Source organism: Danio rerio, chromosome 24 (genome assembly GCF_052040795.2).
Source record: "Danio rerio strain M-AB ecotype USA chromosome 24, GRCz13ab, whole genome shotgun sequence".
Lineage (NCBI taxonomy): Eukaryota > Metazoa > Chordata > Actinopteri > Cypriniformes > Danionidae > Danio > Danio rerio.
In genome coordinates, this window is record NC_141044.1 from 28,635,370 (window position 1) to 28,662,418 (window position 27,049).

The following is a 27,049-nucleotide window of genomic DNA, read 5'->3' on the forward strand; positions in this document are numbered from 1 at the left end:
ACCTGATTTCTGAAACCACTCTTCCCCAGACTTGAACCTGGTCATCGTCGTCGTGGTCAACGCCCCGCTGCGTCTCAAGTCCGCCAACGTATACAACAAGCTAACTGGACAAATTGGTTGCAGGGGGAAAGCCATCCACACGGAGGTAAGTGTTCAGCTGGTAAGCAGAAAAAGGAACGGCACCATACCGCCCTGTAGCATTCGCTTATAAAATGAAATGCAGCCATACGTACCTCCAGCTACATAATTCGTGGTCTCCAGAAACGCATGGCATGCTTAAGATCTGGGTCTGTCAGCGATTCAAATTAAGCCGTATGAAATGTATTCTGACTGAAAATAACATCAGCGATCGCCTACAGCCAATGAGAGAGCAGCATCCACTAGTGTGGGTATCTAAAGGCCACAGGGAGGCTGAGAAGTTAAAAGGGCTTATTTTCTGTTTATTTAGAACCAAAAAATGGGGGAAAAACTTGGAAATTTAGCAGGAGCCCTGTGTCTGTTTGACATGTCATCTGAGCAATACCACAACCAGGTCGAAACAGAAAAAAGTTGAAGAGATATTGCTAATTCCCTTCAAAGTTAGGTGAGCAAAATAAGTAGATTTTCTACCCCACTAAAGGATTCTATCTCATTATAGGTAATAACAAAATATACAATACAAGCCCTCATGTTGTTTCCATGTCACTTGTGTGTTTGGTTGTGAGACGTAGTTTGGACAAAGTTGTCAGCGATTAAAATCATGTGGTGTGAAACACTCTCCAATCCATCTCACAGTCTAAACAAAGCAGCGACGAAACACTACCCAATATAGTCATGCCGTGTGAAAACATCTGTGACATGACTACTTTTAAAAATCGTGCAGTATGAACTCGGCATAACACTGACTATGTTTACATGGACATCAGCAATCAAATTATTTCCTTTAATCTGAATAAGACAATAATATGATTAAGGTGTTTACCTGAGATGCTTTTTGAATGTTCCTTTCATAATCCCGTTTTACATGTTATAGCACATATTTCGATTAACGTCATTGAATCACGATATCCACATTTCCTCTGGAGTTTTATGCAATTTCGAGTGTTACATTTTTAATTTGTATATTTTAATTGCAGTTTGGCACTTTCATTCGGGAACATTTCATATCATACCCTCATGACAAACGAGATATTGGATGCAAGTATGAAGTGCTGGAAGAGTATTGTTTTATTTAAATTTGATACTGCATATTGTGTGGGCAAAAAAACCTCCGCAATTTGCGATGCAAGTATCTGTGATCCTTCACTGACTCGGCAGGTGCAGAGAATGGTGTCAAAATGGTGACAATCCTGTTAAAAAATGTGACGAAAATCCTACACGACGGTAATAGTTTGTGGTGTTTACATGTCTGAACTGCACTTCAATATGTGACTATAATTGGCATACTCCACATGTCTTAATCAGAGTATTGTCTTAATCATATTAATATCGAATAATTAGTGCCCATGTAAACGTACTCACTGACAGACAGACAGAAAATTGATCCACAGATCTTTCTTTTCACTCTCTCTGCTTGATGAAATAAGAGCTGTTTCATTGAGTGATTCCGTACATATGGTCGGTGAACGTGAAGGTCTGGGTGTTCAGAAAGTTCGGTGCACTCCAAGCCCATCCAGCTGTGTTTAATGCTTTCAAAAAGCTCTTAGTACCCCTGTTTGTATCTGTGCGTGCCGCTCAGGGCTATCAGGACACCACTCAAGCTTAGCAAAATTAACCTCCTGACAACAAACCAAAGTGAACCTATCTTATCCCAACAGGTAATATCTGCAAAAAGCAAAACACAAGTAGCTATTTTTATTTGGAGGCCAATAGAGAACTCTAGGACTGCTCTAGCATTCTGTGTGGTGTCTTTTTAAAAACACAAACATGACAAATCTCCCATATAAGAGTGAAATAGACAGCTAGGCCTATAAACACACATGGATATGAGAGACCTATCTCTAAATGGGAGAGTTCTGTCATTAAAATCTGAAGGTTTATCTAGATTAGTTTACATTGCAATGACTAGACATTCTAAAACGTATTATTACAGAAATAAATAAATGTATATATGAATGACTTTACTTGGAAACAAATTAACTGTATTTTTTTAATAAAAAAAAAACACTTTGCAATCCATTTAATCAAGGCGGGCTAAACGAACTTGATTTTGAAATATCTAACACTATTTTTTAAATTAAGTGGATACAAAATTATATTCGCTCAAAAATAAACTACTGTATGGTATTACATCCCCAATATTATTTTTGAAAAAGTAGGCAGCATTGAGTTTTTTCTTAATTGCAATTTCATTATAAGCTTCACATAAAACTTTCTAATTTTCACAAACAGGCATTGTTATCATGGATGATTATAAACAAACACAATTTTCCCCCTCGCAAATGCTTAATTTAGAATAATAGTTGAGGTCAGAATTATTAGCTCCCCTGTTTGTTTTTTCCCCAATTTCTGTTTAACAGAGAGATTTTTTCCAACACATTTCTAAGCACAATAGTTTTAATAATTCATTTCTAATAACTGATTTATTTAATTTTTTGTCATGATGACAATAAAATATATTTGACTGGATATTTATCAAGACACTTCTATACAGCTTAAAGTGACATTTAAAGGCAACACTAGGTTAATTAGGTTAACTAGGCAGGTTAGGATAATTAGGCAAGTGATTGTATAACAATGGTTTGTTCTGTAGACTATCAAAAAATATAGCTTAAAGGGGCTAATAATTTTGACCTTAAAATGGCTTTTAAAAAATTAAAAACTGCTGTCATTCTTGTCAAAATAAAACAAATCAGAATTTCTCTATAAGAAAAAATATTATCAGACATAATGTGAAAATGTCTTTGCTCTGTTAAACATAATTTGGGAAATATATAAAAAAAAAAAGAAAACGAAAATTAAAGGGGGGCTAATAACTCTGCAACTGTAAATCACACACCGAAATAAATCTATTTTTTTAAATAAAATGGTTTAAAAATAATAATTTGGCTTTGCGACTTTGAAATAGTAATGGTCATGTGCTTACCTATTCAGAGTTTCTAGAAAAAAAAAATTCCCTTTATATCCCTGTCAAAGTATATGAAGGTAATTTATAGTATTCCTTCAGAGCTTAAGAAATTATTAGAAAATGATATAGTTAAAAATACAAATTTAGATTTTAGTCTTAATTTGAAAGGTATAAATATAAAAGAAAAAAAGTAATAATAATTATCTTGGTTTGCCGGATTGTCAGTGTTCATTCAGCCATTGGTTTTTGGAGATCACAATTTCAAGACTACAACTGGAACAAGACTTTGAAGATTTCCAGACGTTTTTGTATAACAAATAAAATTAGAGAGGTGTCATTTAAAAATATGTTTATCACATTTATCCTGTAAAACAGGTAATAGCAAAATGTTGTAAGGATGTTGATTTAAAATGTGCTTTCTGTAACATTAGAGAGTATTGTTCATTTATTTTATGATTGTATTTATACACCATTGTTTTGGTGTGATCTTTTCTTTTTTTGTTAAGCAGAGTATGAATATTGCATTTAAATTCAAAGAAAAAGATGTTTTATTCTTTATGAGAATAAAGTCAACTTCAAAATTTGGCATATTGTTAATTTGCTCATTATAAATGGAACATTTTTTATTTATAAATGTTAATGGGCAGTGAAAAAAAAACTTAATTTTACTCACTTTAAAATCATTACCTAGTTCATTACCTAGGCACAAACAAAAACAAAAATACTAAAGCAAAAATAACTGTTCATTATTTTAAAGCTTTAAATTTTGTCTTTGAATAATTGTTTTTTTAGATTGTATTTGTTTTGATGTCAATATAATGTAGTTTTTGCCATTGTATGTTCTGTGTTCTAAAATTCCAGTAAAAAAAACACACGGATGGTAAAATCTCCATCTAGTGGCCAACCAATGAAAACCCCTCAGCCCTGTTCGACTTTCTAAGCTTGCGTTGTTCTGACACCAATCTAGCCACCTTCCAACAATACCTACAGTGGATATTCAACTACACAAAGCTACGAGTCAGTGCAACCTGCTTTTAATTCACTAAGGGTGTGATCACTGAAAGACTGATGGGCCTGTTCACGCTGAATTGATTATTGCTCTTTCAGCTCCGAGACTGCCCTGTTTCCTCATTAGCCCAAGCCACCAGTTGCAGTGCATTATGGGAAGAGTATGTGATCAGTCTGAGTGAAGATGATGCATATGCGCTGATAATATAATTACATTCTGCTCTCTCAGAGACATCTCGACCCCTCTATAAACTCCACAGGTTTCAGTGCACCCGTCAGGCCCCTTTGTTACCATAGGAACAGTATACATAAATGCACGTAATTGAGTTATTGTCCTTGTTTCAAAGATAGACAGGCAGAGGGGGGAGAGCGAGTGATAAAGAGGCCAAGATAAGCAAAGGAAACCGTTAATTGAGGCACTCGTCCTTTTTATTTTTGTGATTTGTTTGAGGAGACTTGTGTATGTAATTTCTTATCGGATGATTATTGGGGAATTTGAAATCTTAGATGCAGAGACTGACTAGGAAAAAAAAGTGGTTTGTTATTTAAAGCAATTATAGGTAACAAAAAAAATATATATATATATAGAATATTCTTATATTTATTTAGAGATGTACCAAGGCCAATGACTATAACACTATTCTGTAATTAACCCTTGTGCACTGTTCAAATTCACTACCCTTTTGTTGTGTTCTGGATAAAGACATCCACTGAATTAAACTGGAAACATTTAATTAAAATCTGTTAATCAACCTTAGTTCTGATCAAAACTACTAAATCGTTAAGAAAATTACAGATTTTAATTCTTTAATTGCCAAGTTCATAAATGATGTCACTGATTTGGTGGAAAAAAACACACAAAATGGCGTATTTTTAATATAAACAGTAATTGTGGACTGGATTTTTTTCTTTTATCACAGTCTTGAACATGCGAACGATTAGTAACAACACTGGCTTTGATGCATTGTTAGATTTTCATTTTTTTCTCCCTAATTTACTGTTGGAGGCTGTATTTGCCCTTTTGATTTCCATTATAACCACATTTGATGGTGCATAAACACACAGTCTTTGTTTTTGTTTACTCCATGAAGTTCTGAGAGCTGAGATGCATTTTTTATTATGCAGCAACAATGCGTCAAAGGCAATGTTGTTTCACATGTCCAAAACTGTGATAAAAGGTTTTAAAAAATCCAGTCCAAAATTATTACAAATTTGTCAACCATTTCACAATTATTTTACTTTTTTTTAATAAACCAAAAAAAAAATGACTTTTTATATTAAAAAATATGTGATTTAGTGTTTTTTTTTTCACCAAATCAGTGACATCATTTATGAATTTGGCAGTAAAAGTAAAGTAAAAATCCTGTAATTTTCCAAGCAATTTAGTAGTGTTGATCAGGACTGAGGGTGATTAACAGATTTATGAAAAAAAAAAAAGAATCTGATGGATTTTTACTGGTTTAATTTAGTGGATATTTTCATCCCTAACTTAACAAAAAGAATAGCAAATTTGCCCAGAGTGTATCCTTGAGTTTTTTTTTTTTTTTAATTCAAAGCATGTTCTCAAAATATGTGTCAAAATAAGATGTCACCAAAAATCTTTCTGCTACACAGAAAAAGTTATGGCCAAATTAAGACACAAAATCACCCCAGAGTGGATGAAAACATCCCCAACAGCACATACAGATAAATAAATAAATGTATAAGAATAGCGGTAAAGAGCACAAATATAGTGGTGGCACAAAGAAACAATATCATTAAAAACCTCTATATATACAAACATAGTGTAGGTCTTTTAATAAGGTGCATGTATCATGTTTTTTTTATTTATCATGTATTTAGTTATATCATACTAAAACAGACTATTTTAAGAACCGTTTACCCTAAATAGTAATTATACCTCATTGCTCCAAACAAATCTCTTTGAAACCTGTATTTTTAACCTTTCAAAATTGGGTTTGACCTTTGTTTAAATGTAAATCACCTAAATCTACATAACTAGAATCACACAAAAGTAAAACAGATCTGCCCAGAAAACCTTTAAAATAAAAATACTTTCAAAGTCTTTTGGGGGAATGTTTATTTTAAAGTATATATTGTACTATTTTTGAAACACCCAGTTAAATGTACACGCATACACAATTTATATAGGGAAAACGAGATTGATGTATATACAAAGAGAGATTGTTAGGAGCTCAGGTGTTTTTAAGAAAATAAAAACAACAGAAAATAGACCAGACAGTGTAAGGGGATCTAGAAAGTGTTAGGGGTGTTAATGTAAAAATGTAAATGTAAAATGGATCAGAATTTTTTTACTTACGAAAACAAAATCTATTACTAAAAACATAATCCTGGAAAATCCATAGAACCTATTATAACTTGAGTGATTTATTTTTGTTTTTTTTGTTAGCTGTATCACAGAATATACTGTAGTCTCAATTAAAAGGTCCAATTCTCTACGCTTAATATTCATAAAAGCAACAAAAATGTTATTAAAGCTATTTTAGAAAAAATATAGCATGTGTTCCTGCAGGGCACAGTTGTGTTCTCATTCACAAGCCTCATGCTTCAGTAGATGAATTGGCTGCCTCTGGCATTGCTCTATAAAACTCACTCTCTTTCCCTCACTCTTCCTCCAGCTTTCTGTCTCTCTTTCATCTCCAGGCAGAATGAAGATTTGGCCCCCCGGACATTTGAACCCATTATACTTTGTCGCTCTCTTTCTCGCTCCTTAGAATGACAGCAAACACTACACACACACACACACACACACACACACACACACACACACACACACACACACACACACACACACACACACACACACACACACACACACACACACACACACACACACACACACACACACACACACACACACACACACACACACACACACACACATCTCCTCAGCAGCTCGGGGTTATTTTTAGACCTTTCCCTTTTAGCACTCCAATCAATGAAATTCTGTTTTTCACTCTTTAGTCCCCACAAGACTTCCTCTGTTATTTCTGTGTAAATGGAGGTCAAAGCAATTGATTTTTGTTCACATCCTATCTCCATTATTGGACTTCTGCAGAGTGTGTGTGTGTGTGTGCTTGCGCTTAATTCAAGCTGAGTTTGTCCAACAGCGCTGATTCCATTTTTTCATTCATCTAATTTCCCCCTGTGCTTGCGTAGACTGTTGCAGAGATATTTTCCTGATTGGTCAGGTGAAAAGCAATATTTGCATTGATTTCTTGTTTCGCTCATAAATAGATTTATGGGTCCATCAAAAGCACTGATTTATGGAACAATGCACAAAAGGTTCTTAATGAAATATGGGTTACTAAAATATTCATACCAAGAAAAATATTTTAAAGGGTTTGCAAAACATATAATAGTTCCAGGAATTGTCTTATTGTTTGGCTTCAGGAAATTACTGTATATATACGCAAGAGAAAACCTGAAATGTTTTTCAAAATTTGGAATCCCTTTGTAGGATGCTTGAAGAAAGCTGACACAAATCCTTTCTCTGTATAATATTATTATTTAATCCATTCAATTTTTATGTTTAGTTTTGATTTCTGCAGTACATGTTAAAAGCTAAAACGTTAAAAAAAAACTCTAGAGATATACTATAGGGCTAACATTTTTAACTCTGCTATTCTTTACTGACCTTTGACTTGTTCCAAAGAAGATTTTTTTTTGTTCTGTTGAACACAAAAGAAGAAATTTTGAAAAATGTTAAATTAAAAAAAAATTGTAACCATTGACTTCCATAGTATTTGTTTTTCTGCTATAGAAGTCAATACTTACAGGGGCTGTTCTGAGAGCTGACAGCACAACAGCGTAATGACATCATCTGATTAATAATCAATTTTCCTTGTGAGCAAAATTCTATAAAATTCGTTGTAAACGATTTTTTTAAATTGCGGGCTGCATGCTTTACACTTTCATGTGTCAAGAGTATTTAACAATTTATTTAGTTTTACTTTGAGCAAATGGTCTTTATTATAGTAGCCAAGGCCTATTCAAGTTTCTTAATTGACGTAAGGCATAACTGGCTGTTTAAATATGCAAGTGCCTTAAAACAAAACCACTTTTTTTAGGAATTTTGGTTATACAGTAAATCTTTTTTGATACAATCCAAGTGTGGAAGAAGACGGTTTAGTTTATTGAAAAAACTTTAATTAATAGAAGACCCGGTGTAAATGTTTTTTTTTTCCTTTCCATTTTCTATAAATGTAGATGAAAGTTGCTATTCGAATTTTACCTTATTGTATTTGTCTTATAATGCAATAAAAATATAAAATAAAAAACAATGAGGAAACGGGCAGAAACGTAAACAAATCTGAATGTGAGGAGGAGGACCTCTAGTGGTAAGGAGGAGCTTGTATCAGATCTTACAGTGATAAAGCTTAATTTCCTGAGTAAATTAAAAAATAATAATAATAAAAAATTTGTCTATTTAAATTAATTTTGCGTCGAAAAAGCATTTTGATACCAGTATCAAAGTACCAAGCAATAAATCACGGTCATGTTAGCTGTCAAAACGTGCATGACTGCATAAATTATTATTTCTTAAAAAAAATAAAAAATAAAATAAAAAAAGTCGAGTATTGTGCTTTTCTATTATTATACACAAATTGTAATAAAGCTGGTACCTTCTATTTTAACCCCTTGGGGAAAACCACCCCTTGACAGTCTTTGTACCTTTATTTTGGAGTGCAGATTGCATACGGTTTATTTATATACGGTTGAAATCACAATTATTAGCCCTACTGAATTATTAGCTGCCTGTTTTTCTGATTTTTTTTCAACATAAGTTTTAATAACTCATTTCTTATACTCATTTCTTTATATATATATATATATATATATATATATATATATATATATATATATATATATATATATATATATATATATATATATATAAAAATTATAAAAAATGTAAACTACAGCTAAACAGATGTTTTTTTTTTTGTCTGCATAGAAAAACAAAACACTAAAGACAATCCAAACACATCAGAAAAAAAATCATTATTTACTCACGTTTTCAATACAATAAAAAGACAGACAATTACCAACTTTAACCAACATCAACAACAATAATAATTTATAGCACTCTTAAAGCGACAGTGCGGCCTAATTTGTATGAATAAAAAAGCAGTGATGAACCGAAGGAAGGCCTTCAGGGAATTTTTGTGGTCCGCGTGTTGCTATTTGTACATTTCAATTGAGGTCAGACAGTAAAAACAAAGCTGCAGATGTGTTTGAAAGCTTTCAGGTGTTGTAGGCACTGCATGTATTTTCTACAGTTTTCCAGTGGCTGACGGCTAAGGGCCATTCATTGGTCAGCACGGCCCCCAGGCTTCAGTGTTAGGAACCACTGCTTCTTTATAGAAACCAGTGAATGGGACAAAATCAGGAGGTTTGGGTTGTGCTGTGATGGAAGTCTTCACATTACCACACTCGACAGGACTCCGTCCCCCTGTTCATGATTGACGTCTCAGGGCAGTTAAAAGCTTTACGGAACTCTTCAAAGTTGCTCATCGCTCCAATAACCCTATATCATAGTAATGAGAGTGAAATGAGTGACATTGAAGGATAGACGATGTAATATAGATGTAAATGAGCTGTGTGTAGGCCGTGGTATTGCATCATACCTATATTTAGGAGGGCTGTGAGCTCCACTCTGGATCTGATCACGAGCCGCTTCTGGTCTGTAGGCATTACAGCGAACCTAGAAAGAAAATGAAACAGGAACGAATGAATAAATGAAAGAAAATAAATAAATAAATAATTAAAAGATAAAAGAATAAAATAAATCTAAAAATAAAACAAATATAAAATATGAATAAAATATAAAAAAAATAAATACAATAAAATTTGAAAATAAAAAATAAAATAAAAAGTATATAAATAAATAAATAATAAATATTAAAATAAACTGAATAACAAAATATAAAGATAAAAATAACTAAAATATAATAAAATAAAAAAGTGAATAAAATATAATAAAATATGAATAAAATTTGAAAATAAATATAAAAAATAAATCCTAAAGATAAAATATAAATGTATAACAAATAATTAAATATAAATAATAATTAAAACAAAATAAAATGAATAAAATATTAAATAAAAATAAAATAAAGAAAATATAAAAATCAAATATAACATAATAAATAATAATAAAATAAACAAAATAAAATATGACTAATAAATTTAAAAATAAATAAATACAATATTATAAAAAAGTATTTAAATAAAAATAAAATAATTAAAATAAAAATAATATATATAAAATTCAAAAGCAACTCCAAAGGGCTCTCATTTAAAGAGCTAGGTAGTTTTGAGATTTTGGGTGATTTAGGTTTTTATAAGGTGTTATTTTAAAATAGTGGAAAAGAAAACATCCAACAAGCATTTTAATTTTTTTTTATATATAAAATAATCTATTTGACTTTTATTATATTACAATTGAATAATTATCTTAAGATTTTAAATATGTTTTTAATATTTTTTATCTAGAAATGCAAAATCGTGTGTTTTTATTAGATAATGGCCTCTTGCAATTCTACACAGTTCATTTTGTAACACAAATGTTTGCAGTTCTTAATATAAATCAATATGGGATATTATCTATCATCAGCCTGTTTTTTTTATGCCTGTCCACTATAAAAGAATTTGCGTATAGGCAGAAACGATGTGGTTTTATGCATCATTTGGACAGTAGTGTAAGAATAAATCAACTAACGTCATTAAAATGTAACAAACACCTTACAACAAGTTTCCATAGTTAATGTTAGTTAATGAAAATAAAGTCGTGCACTGTAAATTGTTGTTAAAAATCAGTGCATTAAAATGTTAACAAGCACGATTTTGGAGCTTTATAATACACTGGTGATGATTAATAAATGCTGTACAAATATTGTTCATTCTTAGATCATGTTAGTAAATACATTATTAATGGAACCTTTGATTAAGTGATCAATGTTACATAGTTACTACACCAATAATATAACATCAGACATATTCAGAATTAGAACATGCCATAATCAAGACTCTTCGGTAACACTTTAAAAGAATCATTCATTAGTTAATGTTAGCTCAAAGATTTACTAACATGAACAAACTACTAGAAGAACATTTATTATGGTGTTTAAACATCAACAATTTTTATGTTGTTCAAGTTAAATAACATTAGTTCATATTATCTTAGCACAACTTTGTCTTTTAATAATGCATTAGTGAATGTTGAGATTATTAAAATGTAAGATTATCAATGTTATTAAATGTCATTACTAACTAACTAATGGACCATTATTCTAAGGTGTTAGACTCTATTCTTATACTCTTAAGAGAAATCACTATATTATTTATTTTAGGATCAGCATTTTGAACATAATAGGACATCAACTTTGACCTACATATTTTAAAATAATGGGATAGTGCATACCTTTGAGTGAGCACACGGGTATTTACGTAATTGAATAGATTTACTGTACGGGTTTTCAAATTAAGTGTAATTAAGAACACAAAATAACAGGACTTCTGATGATATTAAGACCAGCATTTCTATGTGAAGTGTTGAATACTAACATGAGCATAACTGAGGAAGAACAGCTGGTTATGGGTCAGACCCACACCAGGCAGGAGAGGCTCCTCGACACCTCCTCTCTCTTTCTCGACCCATCTCCTGTAGGCCTGCAGACACATTCACATCAGTATGCACATGATTTCATAGCAATGCACCCTTTTGTCATTCCAAAATTTTTTTTTAGAAGTTCAAAAACTCTTTGCAAATATTTGTAGTTTTTTTCTATAGGTCTTATATCGTTTCAGGTTTGTACCTCTATGATGACACCATTTCATAAACATTTTATTGAATCCGTTTTATCTCTTTGCATTGTAGCTTGGTACGGTAATGAGTGTGTCAAGTAAGAACGATCATCAGTTTTATCCAAACTGGTCCAATAGTAATTTACCATAATTATGTTTTAAAGAGAGCTCAGGGTATCCTATGCATTTCGGATCACCAATTGTACTCTGTGTTTTAGCTGCTGCCATCAGGAAGTCGTTTTAGAGTTCCTATTTGCAGGACAAATAGAACCAGAAATTCTTTTATAATGGTGGCCAAGTCATTAAATGAGTCCAGGGGGAGGGAGATACACCTACATAATGATGTATGGTATGTTGTGTGGTAATATTTTATTAATGTGTACAAGGAACTTCGCCTGTGTTATGGCGCCTTGCTGCAATTTTAGTTTCCCTAAACGGGATAATGAAGTTGAGTCTGATATACATTAAAACAGAGATGCCCAAACAAAGGACCCACAGCTAAAGTTGGCCTAGTTTAATGTAATCTTTCATTTGTTAGTTTTATTTTTAAGCTAACTTGAATGAAATGTTTCAGGTAAATGTTGTAAAAGAACACACTGTTGCTCAGCGGATAGAGCACAATTTAGAAGTCCTCAGAGAGCAAAAGGCAAAGGCAGGTGCAGCTTGACTAGTGTATTTGGCAGTAAACTCCATAGTGTTGTAAATGGAATTCTTATGTTTTCATAATAACAGGTTCATTATAAAATTTTAAAACTATATAATAGATTACTTAATATGATTAAAGTAAATATTTTCTATTCATTTTTAAATGCATGGGGACTTTGTAATGCAGCTTGATATATTTACCTTCTGTCGACAGCCCTTAATCAAGTTTAGTTTTTTTGGCCGTTCATAAGAAAATGTTCGGGCACCGCTGCATTTAATTCATATGAATATAATGTTTCTATATGAGCCATCTTAACATCTATATCTGTAACACTGTAATGCTAGTGCTTATTCTTTTTAGCTACTCGTACATTTTCCATTATGACAGATTCCAATAGAAGTCAATGGCAAAACTAATACAAATTTGTTAGTAACACTATAGTAGTTACTTGTTATAACTGAAACAAGTACTAGTATCTAATAAACAAGTTTAAAAGTCTAATAATAGGCAATAGTAGCAAAAAAAAAAAAAAAAATAATGTCAGCATGGAAACAGTATGTTTTAATCATTATTATTTTAAAATATATTTAAGAACTTATTCAGTGAAAATCTGTGACTCTCGAGAGATGAAGCCAAGTCAGAATCGGGAATGAATCATTATTTATAGTCACATTTTGTCAGTGAATCACAAAGAACATGTCACTGTTTCATGTCATATGAATATTATTCATTATGACTGTGTGATCTTCATATGACTTCCCATCTGTGATCCTTCAAAGAAAGTTCTACATGTTTAACATAGCAGTAAATCAGTTTCAGGACACTTTAAAGAAATACTGAAACAGTGGAAAATGCTGAAATACCCTGAAAGATTCTCTGATCCCTCCATTGTCAGCAATGTTCTCCGCCAGAGTCCTCTTCCCCTTGACCTTGAGAGAGGATTGTGAATATTAAAGTAAATTTTAATGATGCACTCAAACAGAAATGCTGTAAAAAAGGCTAATGCCTACTGTACATTTAGCCCAGCCTCCTTCCAGTAGTAACTGTTGTATTGGTCAATCATGCACTGTGTCTTTTCTGTGAAGCGGTTGATTGAGGAGTTGCTCCACCACTGGTCCAGGTTTCCATCTTTGTCATATTTCCTGCCTAGATGAACACAAATACACACAGGGTTCCTTCAGAATCAGTCATAGGCATGATAATGCATGCACTACTAAAAAATATCGAATGGCCTTACCATTGTTATCAAAGCCATGGGTCAATTCGTGGCCCACAATTACACCAATCGCTCCATAGCTCAAGGATCTGATACGACAACATTATTATTAGTATTATTAAAAATCCAGATGATTGCAAAATTTAATATTGAGCATATCTGCGTCTCACCGAGGATAGTTAAGTCCCCAGAAAAAAGGCTTCTGAAGTTCTCCTGCAGGGAATCCTGGGTATAGAAAACAACAGATCAATAAGCTATCAAATAGCTTTCAAGTAAACATAATAGTCTAGTATCTGGCCATCTCAAACAGTGGACACATTGCGATTATGTCTTATGGATGTTGAAGCAGTTGAAGACAACGTTATTTATAGTTGTAGTCCTGTGAAATGTTTTTATTAATTTTTTACTAGTGCTGTTTAATAGAGAATGTATTTTAGTTTTTTGTTAATTCTTTGCCTTGACAATACATTTGAATACACAATGACATTTAAAAATGCAATTTAAAGGTTTAAATAGGTTAACCACATTAAGTTTATTAATTAAAAGACATTGGGGAACAGAGGTTTGTTCTGTAGCCAACATAAAAATAATACATTTCTTAAGATGGCTAATAATATGGACCTAAATTCTTATTTTTTTATTATTAAATAAACTTTTTTCACTTAAATAAAATTGAGGAAATACTGTGAAAATGTCCTTTCTGTTAAACATCATGGCTAATAAAATAAATAAATAAAAACTTAAATCTTACTTCCAAATACACTCACCAGCCACTTTATTAGGTACACCTTACTAGTACAGAGTTGGACCCATTTTTACCTTCAGAACTGCCTTAATCCTTTGTGGCATAGATTCAATAAGGTACAGGAAATATTCGGCAGAGATTTTGTTCCATATTTAAATGATAGCATTACACAGTTGCTGCAGATTTGTCAGCTGCACATCCATGATACGAATCTTCTGTTCCACCACATCCCAAATGTGCTCTAAAGGATTGAGAGCTGGTGACTGTGGAGGCCATTTGAGCGTAGTGAACTCATTGTCATGTTCAAGAAACCAGTCTGACATGATTCGTGCTTTATGACATGGAGCGTTATCTTGCTGGAAGTAACCATCAGAAGATGTGTACACTGTGGTCATAAAGGGATGGACATGGTCAGCAACGATACTCAGGTAGGCTGTGGCGTTGACAATGCTCAGTTGGTACTAATGGGCCCAAAGTGTGCCAATAAAATATACCCCACACCCCTACACCACCCCCACCAGCCCGAACCATTGATACAAGGCAGGTTGGATCCATGCTTTCATGTTGTTGATGCCAAATTCTGATCCTATCATCTGAATTTCGCAACAGAAATAGAGACTTGTCAGACCGGGCAACGTTTTTCCAATCATCTATTTTTTTACAATTTTGGTGAGCTTGTGCAAATTGTAGCCTGTTTCTTGTTCTGGCACCCAGGGTGTGGTCTTCTGCTGCCATAGCCCATCCGCCTCAAGGTTGGACGTGTTGTGTGTTCCAGCCCGTCTGGCACCAACAACCAGGCCATGTTCAAAGTAACTTAAATCACCTTGCATTCAGTTGCTGCCATGTGATTGGCTGATTAGAAATTTCCATTAACGAGCAGATTGCTAGGTGTACCTAATAAAGTGGCCGGTGAGAGTAGATAAAACCTTGTGGTTTGAAGGGTATTAAAAACAACAAAGATTTACAGTATATAATTATTGTTGTTTTGATGCTTCAAAATCATCCCCCAATAAAACCAACATTTACTTACTATATTTCAAAATTATTCATTTTAATATTTGGCAATGTTGGATTTATGATATTAAAATGACAGCAAAATTATAAATTAGTGTTTAATAAAAAAAATAAAAAAATAAAAATTTTATGCACCAGATTTTAATTAAATTTGTTTTAAATTTGAAGTAAGGCTGAATTTTCAGTGCTCCAGTCATCAGTGTCACATGATCTTGATGAAACAGTTGTGTTTATTAAAAATGTACTAAGCCAAGAAAAAAACTATTTATTAATATAATTTATTAAACTAGCGCCTCCTTGTGAATTAAGTGTCATTTTCTTTTTAAAAAGTATCTTTAACTTTAGTAACTTACTAAATTAACTGGCCACAAACTACTCTATTCACCGAACCAGAATAAGAACTAAGAGGGCTGTGAGTGACTTAAATAATGAACTGAAATGTGAAACTCACTGATCTGGTTGGTGGAGGAGCTGTAGAAAGCATTGACTGTAGTTGGGTTGGTGAACCACCTGAGGGAAACGAGAAAAAGTGATGTTTCATCGCGTTCAAAGATAGACTCGTCTCATTAAACTGACTTTGAAAAGGCTGACAGCTTACTCTGTGCGTGGGACTGTTTTCCTCAGCCAGCCGATATCAGACTGAGCAATGAACTTCAGAGTCTGCATGACGTTTCCAAAGTAGTCAGTCATAGTGAACGCCAACTGTGCAAAAACAGTAAACCTTAATGGACTGCTGAATACAATTAAAACCGAAATGTCATCAGCATTAACAACAAAAAACATACCCTTTTGATGTCTTCGTTAATATAGGTGTCATTTAAAATGAAGTCTGGGTAACCCACTTTTGGTAGAACTGCATGAGCCTGATGTTAGATTTAGACAATAATGAGAAAGGAGATCAGTTTCAGTCATGCTGTGTATTTAAATTCACGGCCACACACCTTATCTATCGCTTTTCTCTTTGTTTCTTCATCCATCCATTCATTCTCTTTTTCTAGTATGTCAATAAATGCCCATCTGATGCCATTGATCAATTCCTCCATCTACATAAAAGATAAAAAACATTAAATCATTATAGCATAAAAATATCCAGCGTTTTAAGTTGTTCATGATAAGTGCCACTAGATGGAGACAAAAACCAAATCAATCTTGTTATGACTGAAGTAATATCTGCTGAAAAAAAATCAGTAAGAAAACAACTGTAATCATAATTCACATTTCTTTTATTCATTGTATATTTGAAAGTAATGAAGCTGAATATCTGCTAAACTTAATGCAGATCAAACATAGAAATGTTACTATAACTGAAAATAAATGCGGGAATTGTACAACATAGAAAATAAAAAGTAAATACAAATGTTGTGAAGATAGAAACCCTATATAAAAATATGGTGAATTATAATTACAATTTAAGGACTTTTATATTTTATTATTTTACAAGTTATTCATTTCTATACAGAATGAATTGATGCATACATTTAGTTTGAAAATATAGTAAATACAAATATTGGGAAATAATTAACTACATAAACCTATAACCTATTATAAAAGGTTATTCTTTCATTTATTTGTAATATTTTTGTTTTAAATGTTTTTTTTTTAAAATGCTTTTGTTCCGGCTTTTAATATATATATATATAAATTAATTTAAAGAATTTTATAACTTAAATGAAAATAAATGTGAATTAAATGTAAAATTATGCACTTTTAAAATAACTGTTTTGTATTTAAATATATTTTAAAACATAATTTGCTCCTAAAATTGCAAAGCTGGTTTTAACTTTATTTTTATTGTATTTTTTTAAACCATGGAATAAATAAAAATTACAGAAATAGTATGAAATCTCACAACAATAACAAAAAACAATAATAATAAGTAATAATTAAATTTTATATATATATATATATATATATATATATATATATATATATATATATATATATATATATATATATATATATATATATATATATATATATATATATAATTTAATTATTACTTTATTTATTACTTTATATTTATTTTATTGTATTTTTTAAACCATGGAATAAATAGCTATTACAACAGAAATATCACAACAATAAAAACTATTTATATAAAAGATATAAAAATTTACATTACAACAAAAAAAAAACAAAAAAACAATATTAATAAAAAAACACACAGGCACGCACATTTGTTTAAACACACGCACAAAATATTTTAAATCGGCCTAATGTTTAATTTTAAAATAACTGTTTTCCATTTTATTATAATTTAAAATGTAATTAATTCCTATAATGGCTAAGTAAATATAAATAATAATAAATACTACTGTATAAATAGCTGCATGACTTAATGCATAAAAGCCGTACCATGTGCTTCTTGTCCTCCTGGAAATGCTTATCAACAAAGAGCCTACCAGCGGCATAGATGAGTGTGTTTTCAACATAATTGACACACTTGTCCCAGCGAGGGGTCAGAGAGGTGGTCCCTGTAGTAACCTGAGAAAAGACAGATATTTTTAAACACCAGCAAATCTAATTTCATCTATAGATTGGTGGACGGTTCAAATGAGCCGGCGTTTCACTAACCCGAGCAAAGTCCAGGTATCTGTAGAGAAATCGTCTACTCAAAGTGGTGATTCGGGAGAAAACCGATCTCCATATGACGTAATTGGCAACTGTCCTGAGGCGAGGGTGGAAAAAACAAAACACGCACACATTTAGCTGAATTACAGAGTAATCTCGAGTCTGTTATTGAGCAGAGCTGGTAATAAACAGGTAGGAAGCATAAACAGCACACGTTAAAACACAGCGATCACACAAATGACGATGTCCAGACAGAGCCTCAGGGCTGTGATGTAGCTTTTAATGGGGTTTTAATCGTTTCAGAGCAGTCTGGATACCTGGTGTCTGTGGCGTTGATGAGTTTGAAGAGGTCTTTAAAGTACTGTGGAGCACGTACGATCACCTGCTCTGAAGAGGAGATTTTCAGATCCGGGTACAACTCTGTGTCAATCACTGCTCTGACGAAACCCAGCCAGTTAAACTGTGTAGAAAGAAATAAACTTTCAAATCTTTTCTAGATCTACCTACAATGTATGTATATACAGGGGCAGACTGGCCATGGGGAACACAGGCTAATCATTTTTAGTTTATTTAGGCATAACTATTTTATCTAACAAGACAAAAATTGATCACCTAACATCTTTAGCAATGGAAAAAGCAATAGGAGTTATTAGGGAAAAAAAAAACTACAAATTTTAACTGAATTTTTTTTTTTATGTTTTCTTGTTCATTTATTAATTCATTCATTTTCTTGTCGGCTTAGTCCCTTTATTAATTCGGGGTTGCCACAGCATAATGAACATCCAACTTATCCAGCACATTTTTACGCAGCAGATGCCCTTCCAGCTGCAACCCATCTCTGGGGGAGATCCACACACACACACACACACACACACACACACAAGCCTATATATATATGTGCAAAAACTCCACACAGAAACGCCAACTGAGCCGAGGATCGAACCAGTGACCTTCTTGCTGTGAGGCAACAGCACTACCTACTGCGTTCCCCAACATCTTAATTTGGGTTTACAACTTTGTTTTTTGTAAGATTAGTTCCAGTTTTGGCTTTGATATAAAATATATTATTGTAAAGCATCATAAAATAAAAAAGTATATTAAATAAAAAAAAAACTGAATAAAAAAATAAAATTTAAAATAACAAAAATAAAAAACAAAATGTGAATACAAATAATAAAAAACAAAACAAAATATAAAATGAAATAAAATATAAAATGAAAAAAAAATTACACGCACACACACAAAAAAAATGCAATAAAATAAAAAGATATATAAAATAAATTACAAAAATACACAAAAAAATAAAATAAATTAATAATAATAAAAATTAATCAAAATGAGTCATTGGGTAGGTTATAGTAAAATTTCTAAGATCAGGTCTCATTTGACAGAATTAAGTAGATTTACTGAAATTAAATGGCTTTAAATTTAACAGCTACAAATAAAATAAATAAAAAAATAAATCGCTTTACTTAATTTTTAGCTTGAGAAACAAGGCATTAATTTCAGCAATTAATATTGTGTTAAATATAATCAAACCAATTAACCTTTCATCTGCCTTTAGCAAATGCCAGTCACCTCAACATGGATCAATACTGGCCAAATAATCAGCCTGCCTCATATCACTAATTACATGTGTCTATTTGGAGTACTGTATGACATAAGGAGCAAATATTATGCTTACATAAGTAATAAAATACTTACATCTGGAACAGTGCGCTGCAGTTTAGACAAGCTGTACTTGTTGTACATGTTCTCACTAGTGCGGTTCTCATAAGGGATCACGATCTAAAAGATACAAACTCCATTGAAGCATCAAGTACCCTAACTGCATGGTTTCATTTCACCGCCAGTGATTAGAAGGAATTTGGCTATTGTCGCTCACCTGTGCAAGTTTCATCTCAAAATCAAGTACCGATTTCATCTGAGCCTCAGCAGCCTGCTCACTTGCTCCAAGCATGACGGAAACGTCAACCATCAGCCTTAAAAGTGCCTCTCGGTACTGCAAAAAAGGCATTTAAAAAAAAAAAAGTAAGGTTTGAGAAAAGATGAAACCAGCGCTCACTGAGACGACAGGTGTGTAAAGATATACAGATTGATAGATGTACCATTTGTGCCTCCGTTGTGTTGGTGATGTAATCTTCTCTGGATGACAGGGACAAAGAGGCTTGGTCCAGCTAGGAGAAAAAAAAACAAAAGAAAAAAAAAAACAAAGAGAGAATTAGATTTTCACCCATGTTCTTTTCTATTCACCTTATTCTCAGCTGACGAGTGGGCGCTGCCATTTGAATCTTTTTGTCTCGCGACTTCCGGTCACATTCACTTCCATTCATTTTTTGACGTTAACAACTGCTCGTTACGCTGCTTGATGTTGCAATTTAATATTTTCTTATTATATTATGCTACTTGGTCTGTGTAGTCATGCAAACATTTGTTTGTTGAGCAAGTAGTTTGGCCATTTTGTGCCGTTTATTATTCTTTGTCATTTCTCCCATAGGCGACTGAATCGGAAGTTCTAAGACAATCGCGAAAACAGGCGTACTTCCGCATTTTAGAATAAGGTCAATAGTCTATTGTTTGGCCAAACAGTTAGCTTTGCACCACCCTTACAACTTTTTTTTTTTTTTTTTGTAAAAGCAAACTTTACAAAAAATAAATATGGTTTAGCTAGATTAACCATAGATTAAACAACATGCCACCAGTAAAACTTACAAATACAAAAAGGTATCAAGGGCCGGTATAAGGTTTTAACGGTATGGTAAATTATACAAAAGCAACAAAGCGCTTTGTCTCAGCTTTTTTAATTTAATAAATTTGGATTTGAGCTTTGGTGTTGTCGCCTTTAATATATTTAATTTGCACCTTTTGCGTTTAGCTGAGCACCCAGTTAAGAGGGATGTCACCACTTCAATATGTTCCCTCTGCCGCAATGCTTACCACCGCTGCTGAGGTAGTAGGTGTGCCAGCAGCTTTTAACCATAGATTTTCAGCTTTGGCTTTTCACATTACTAGATAGGACGGTACTGTGTGTGTACCCTAAGTGATGTGTTCAATTCAAATATAATTTTGTTTGTTTGTTTAAGTTTTCTTAGTAATAAACATGCTTTTACATTATACTGTATGCTTTAGAAAAAAATACATTACATTACAAAAATTAAGCAAATGTAAGAATTAAGTTCTTTACCTTTTAGTGCCCTATTAAATTGCGGCAGTTATAAATAAAATAAATGGGCATATCCACAAACAGTAGCAGTGGGTAGCTTAAAAGAACCAAAACAAAGACACCCGTTCCGGCACGTAATGCACATTTTCAAAGCAGAATAACTGACTTCAAAATTGTTTTTCAGATAAACAAGTGTTTACTTAGCATGTTTCTTAAATATCTGCATGGTATTTTTATGCTTTAGAAAAGTCAAAAACTTACATACAGCACCTTTAAAACTGAAAGATTATTTTCCCACCTAATATGCGGTCAGCTGTTATGCACTACCATTTCTTGTATTAACATGTGACCACTTGTGTTCAGATTTTGTCAAGACCCTCTTATTTCATCATGCTCTACATCACTTCCACAGATGGGCTCAGTGTGAAGCACGAGAACTTGTGAATTAACTAACCAATTTTATGTGGCTTGTGACCAGGAAAAGCAAGAATATGTGGATGCAGCTACTATTTTAATCAATAACGATTTGATTTGGCACTTAAAACATTAGTAATTCTAGTTTGCTTTTCCACAACACACCCCCTAATGATCACAGGTTCGGTCAATGAACGAAAATTTGGTGATTCTCTGCATTCATTCAATCCATCACAAGAGTGTTTGAATCACAATGATAAATCAAATCAAATGCGTTTTTAACTACCTCTGGAAGTGGGTGAAAGTGGTAGGAAAGATTTCATATTTTATACCATATTATTACATAGCTGTCTGAAATACTTGATTCTAATTGATCAGTCACGACATTCCAAGCTATGTTATACTATTCATAAAGTACAGGCAAGAAGGTTTGTCATCACAGCAACATTGGCATGTGATCATTAGGAGGTTGAATAAGACTAAAAATGGTTTTAATTTGCAAAAATAACCATCCTGGATGTACTTTGTCCTATTTATTTCATGGCTACTTTGACATAAATTTTGTTTTGAGCCATAATAACCTAGAATTTCCAAAAGGCAAAGCTAATGAAAACAAAACTGGCTGAATGGCGCTAAAGCATGCAATAACATGCGCATTATTCAGTCACAAGATGGTGCTAAACAGTCAAAAAATGCAAAGCTGAGAGAAGCTAAACTGACTGAGTAAAGATAAGGATAATCTACATATTAGGTCAAATACAGTAGTTACAAAATGTGGCGTGACAGACAAGCAGATACATATGAATGGGGATGCAAGTATGGATGCGAACAAATTCACTGATGGTCAAGTTGATTTTAAGTTCCTAGATAAGCCTGTGTTATTTAGCAGTTGTTGTTTGGGAATAACATACCTTGGAATGTTGCGACTGACCAATCAGAATAGTGTATCCCAGACAGTGTAATAATCCCTGATAACCTCAAACTAAAATCACTGGCTCATTTGGCTACTTCAAGTCATCTTGAAAATCAGTGCATAAGTTCACATCCACATTTAAATGCTCATCATGCTGCTATTTTTGTCACTTGGAACCATTTTGTGAACAAATAATACATAGATTAGTATATGCTTCATCTAACCAGTTGTGTTTCGGTCAGCTTTGCATTTTTGACTGTTTGATGACATCTTGTGACTGAATACTGTGTAGTTTATCGTCAGTCAATAATAGGTACTGTAGGTTAGTGTATGCTCCATTCAGCCATTTCCATTTTCGTCAGCTTTGCATTTAAGAATTAAAAAATCGTAATTGCTCAGAACAATGTTTTTTCAAACGTTTAGACCAAAAATTGTGTGGCAAGCAGCCATGCAAAAAAAAGAAAAAAGAAAAGAAAATTGTGATAAAGTACATCCAGGTGGATGTTATCCCAGCATAATACAACAGCTGCTAATAACTGCCTGGATGTACTTTATCCCTTACTTAAAACTCATCCACTTGTGCTTAGATTAATGAAAAATAATCTCCATACCAAGTGTAAACAAGGCTTAGGATCTCACCTTGATGATGTACTGGTTAGAATTCTTGTCATCAGGAGCGACAAAAAGCCGGATGAGAACAGACTTGCTGTGCTGACTGCGAATCTGTGCCAATGTCTCCAGCAGGTTAAACTGAGACTCCACCCAGCGTGAGGATGAGCCCAGTGCATCACCCAAAACTGGCCAGCGGAATTCTTTCTGCTTTAGATTCTTCAGCAGAGGATTGGCATCCTCAATCTCCAGCGCAGCTGTCAGTTAGGAGGTAGGGAAAGGGAGATGAAGCAAAAGTATTTATTTGTAGTAAAGCAGGGACTCGCAAAAAGTTTAAATAAAAATAAATAAATAAAATGTACAGTTCTATTCCGTTCAATTAAATTCATCTTTTGTTTCTATAACACTTTTTACAAATGTGAATAGAGAATAAAAACACATTATATTTCAATTGTGCAACATTCCATCAAGTTAGAAAGCTGGCATAGTAGTCTAGTTATATTAAAACTGATTCAGATCAGTTTCACTGTTGAAGGTCAGATTAATTCAGGTCAACGTAATGCAAATGTAACTGCTGAAGGCCGGTCCACTGAAGAGCAACTCCACTATGAAACCATGCTTTAAGTTTTAGAACTCTAAGCTTTCAAGTTAGGCTAAAAACAGCTTATACTGAAGCCAATCTGGCAAACTGACAGAATGTGGCACTTTATTAGGTAACAGTGTGGCTGAACCCAATCTATACAAAACATGATCAACACCTCCATCTACATGACTGCAGGTTTAGCTCCGCCCACTGGTTTGTGCTGTTGTAGGTAAATAACAAGAGGCAAACGCAGGTCAACAATAAAGATGCTCTGATGACTGCAGGATGCTGTGCAATGCCAAGCGCTGAAGAAACAGTCTTTGCTTTGTCTTTCTTTTTAATTCCAGCAACAGGAAAGAGTGGATGAACTATTTTAAATGACATTTCAGACCACATCAGTGAGTCCTTTGTTCGCTTCATTTTACCATGAATTCATTAATAAACAAGGCACAATTTGAAGCTGGATTTTCAGAAGATTAAAAGATAATCTGCCTACTACAGTATATGTACTATGCATAAGTAACTGTTACTGTAACTGTTCAGCATTGCTTTGTGTAGATCATTTAATGTTTACTAAGCATTTATGCATTTTTAACTCTTTGAAATGTACTCATTGAAATACTCATTGGAAAAACTCTGAAGTATTACTAAGCGTTATTACAAGACTTACAGTATTGTTACCATATTGTAATCAATGTTAATTTGTTTTTCCTTGAAAAAGGGTTAATTTTACAGTAGCACCCAACTATGAAGGAAGTATCCGTCAAACAAACATTCAAAAGTTTACATCACTGGACACAAATTGTGATTTTGAAAAAAATGTTATGCATTATTATGCAAACTACTTCGTCAATCAAACTCGTGCGAGTCTACAATACATTCAACTACTGTTTAAACGAGAATGATCAAAGAGCATACAAAATAGTTTGTTGCTTTAAAGCATTACATTTCTGATGACAAATCTTGATTGGGTTATAAAATGGACCTCAGAAAACAGTTCAAATGACATCTCCAATATTTAACAAACATACTAAACATGGATTGTCATTGAAATGTTAAACATCAAATATGAAATAGTGTGTTCAAGATTTGAACCACTCCCCTAAACCAATCATTACCAAAGTGGGGTTCCTGTGTCAGGCCACCGGTGGACTTCCAAAAATCAAATAAATTCTATTAAAGTAATAACAGTACCATATTTTATCCATATACTATAACAGGGTGTCCACAGAGTCCTAAAGTATTAAAAGTTGATAAATCGTTACCTTAGAATTACAAAGTTCTATCTGATATTGTCAAACTTGAGTTATTGACATTATTAAATGACAACTTATTTACATTATGGGATGTAGATTACATTAAGACTTTATTTAAAAAGCAAATGTTACACACATACTGTTTGCAATCTAATGCAAAAACTTTGAAGCTCAATATCTCCAAATCATTCAGAACGCATACAAAACCTTATAATTTCAAGGTGACGAAATTGAGAAAATTAAGGCCCTTAAAAGGTAATTTAAGTGTTGTCTAAAATGTTTGACTACAAAAAAATCATAAATATATTTATTTTCCTTCTAATATTAACAATGGTCTGCTTGATCCACACGATTGGTTCAGGCTCGGAAGCATCCAGTCAAGCTCTTACGACCAGGTGATGTTATGTAATTTGTGACAAACGCGGTAATTTGTTGTGACGCTCTCCACATATAGCGAAACTATAGAGCAAAACAGACGGCAAAATGGGAAAATGTTGGAGAAAGATTAACAGTGGCTGAAGCCTGTTGCATGGCTGTGCTCCATTGATTTATTTAACTACAACTGTTTATTAACCGCTGTTTATTAAAGGTGCAATAGGTGATTGTCTTCAGAAACATTTTGTTGAGGTGGTTGAAAGTCTCTTCACAGTCCAATAGTAATCATTACAGTAAATTACCTAAATGTGTTTATGTATTTTTATATTCTGGGTAAAACATAAAACTAAAAAAATGTTTATCCAATTAAATATTGTCTGGCCGACATCTCCCATAATTCCAAAAAGTAGCCCAAGCTCTGTCAGCAAATGCAGATTTGGGCTTTTGCACATCTCTGTTCACGCAGATCTGCCATTCGAATCACAGTCCCTCCCTGGCGTCCAAAGATAATATGCTATGCGGTTAGCATTTTGGCAGATACTGATTAGAACTTGAGACGATTAGGTCTTAAAATATTCTGAGAAGGTCTTCAAAAAGTCTTAAAAAGGTATTTAAATTACCTTTAGGATTCCTGCATATACTCTGAACAAAAAGATAAAAAATAAAAAAATTGATGATTTATTTGTTGAGTTATAATTGAGTTCCATTGTGCCCTCCCATCTTACTAGGTGAGGTTTATATTGAAATCATATAATTAACATAACATATATGGTTATACTGTGCCATTTTTAACCATTCCAAACCACTCCTTTCTTAGAATCTGCTCAGCTCTGATTGGCCAGTCGACCTAGTCTGTTGTGATTGGTTTAAAGCTTACAAAGAAAAAACCCAATGCTTATTTCAACATCTGAATTTCAGCTCTAGAAGCCTCCAGTATATGAAATTAGCAAACAAACAGTGTTGATATTTAAAATTAATCAAAAAGTAATCAGCAACCATGTGTGTAACTGTATGAAAGCTTTCAGGAGCTTATTTTGTGGTTCTTACATTCATTCATGCAGGATGCGTACAGGACTTTGGCCTTCTTCACAGCCTCAATATCTCCACTTCTCACGGGCTGCTCTAATAACTCTGCGGCACAGATATTCAATATTAAAAATCACCATATTTGGGCTCAGGGTATATTTAGTTCATGCGAATCAGTGCACCTTTCAGCTTGAGGTCTACGTTCTGTCTGAGCCATGGGTAAATCCCATAGCTTGATGAGTCTTCGGGAATGGGGTTTTCCCTAAGCCAGCCTCCGCATGCGTACTGGTAGAAGTCATCGCACGGGTCCACCGACTGATCCATCTTACTCAGGATAGATCCGGCTGGAGAAGACACATCAGCAAACACACATTTAGCATTACAGTGATCCTAAACACAGTGTTTCAACTCAACTGAATCATAATGTCTGCTTATTATGTTTAAGGCAAAAGTGAGTATTGTTTAGTAAATTGCTAGGTGGTCGTCTACTGGGAGATGTCCACATGACATTTTGTTCCTAGTACAAGATATACAGTACGTTTACCTGCTTCAACGCAGTGTGGGCCTAGACAGAGGTCTTCATTGCTTGCTTTTTGTGATACTGCAAAGGAGAGAGAGAGAGGAAAAAAATGTC

At 33.2% G+C, this 27,049-nt stretch overlaps 1 protein-coding gene and 1 long non-coding RNA gene across 4 annotated transcripts in view; one reads left to right on the forward strand and one right to left on the reverse strand.

The window, feature by feature from the left end:
• LOC137489247 (uncharacterized) overlaps positions 1 to 2,914 on the forward strand; it is a 35,918-nt gene extending 33,004 nt beyond the window's left edge. The window contains exon 3 of the long non-coding RNA XR_015525111.1: positions 30 to 2,914. This is a non-coding gene — a long non-coding RNA (uncharacterized LOC137489247). The remainder of the gene's footprint in view (positions 1 to 29) is intronic.
• A 6,143-nt stretch (positions 2,915 to 9,057) lies between these two features.
• The window catches only part of phex (phosphate regulating endopeptidase homolog, X-linked), a 36,711-nt gene continuing 18,719 nt past the window's right edge, over positions 9,058 to 27,049 (reverse strand). For all 3 annotated transcript variants that reach the window (NM_001089349.5, NM_001320330.4, NM_001441828.2), the window contains 21 exons: positions 26,960 to 27,016; positions 26,598 to 26,759; positions 26,437 to 26,520; positions 23,206 to 23,432; positions 20,185 to 20,253; positions 19,962 to 20,078; positions 19,781 to 19,864; positions 18,394 to 18,536; positions 18,080 to 18,173; positions 17,861 to 17,989; positions 16,447 to 16,548; positions 16,291 to 16,368; positions 16,104 to 16,207; positions 15,957 to 16,015; positions 13,917 to 13,971; positions 13,768 to 13,835; positions 13,546 to 13,676; positions 13,394 to 13,459; positions 11,645 to 11,749; positions 9,706 to 9,782; positions 9,058 to 9,605 (listed from right to left, as the gene is read on the reverse strand). In NM_001089349.5, coding sequence (NP_001082818.3) covers positions 9,503 to 9,605; positions 9,706 to 9,782; positions 11,645 to 11,749; positions 13,394 to 13,459; positions 13,546 to 13,676; positions 13,768 to 13,835; positions 13,917 to 13,971; positions 15,957 to 16,015; positions 16,104 to 16,207; positions 16,291 to 16,368; positions 16,447 to 16,548; positions 17,861 to 17,989; positions 18,080 to 18,173; positions 18,394 to 18,536; positions 19,781 to 19,864; positions 19,962 to 20,078; positions 20,185 to 20,253; positions 23,206 to 23,432; positions 26,437 to 26,520; positions 26,598 to 26,759; positions 26,960 to 27,016 — 2,114 coding nt within the window. In that variant the 3' untranslated portion in view covers positions 9,058 to 9,502. The remainder of the gene's footprint in view (positions 9,606 to 9,705; positions 9,783 to 11,644; positions 11,750 to 13,393; positions 13,460 to 13,545; positions 13,677 to 13,767; positions 13,836 to 13,916; positions 13,972 to 15,956; positions 16,016 to 16,103; positions 16,208 to 16,290; positions 16,369 to 16,446; positions 16,549 to 17,860; positions 17,990 to 18,079; positions 18,174 to 18,393; positions 18,537 to 19,780; positions 19,865 to 19,961; positions 20,079 to 20,184; positions 20,254 to 23,205; positions 23,433 to 26,436; positions 26,521 to 26,597; positions 26,760 to 26,959; positions 27,017 to 27,049) is intronic.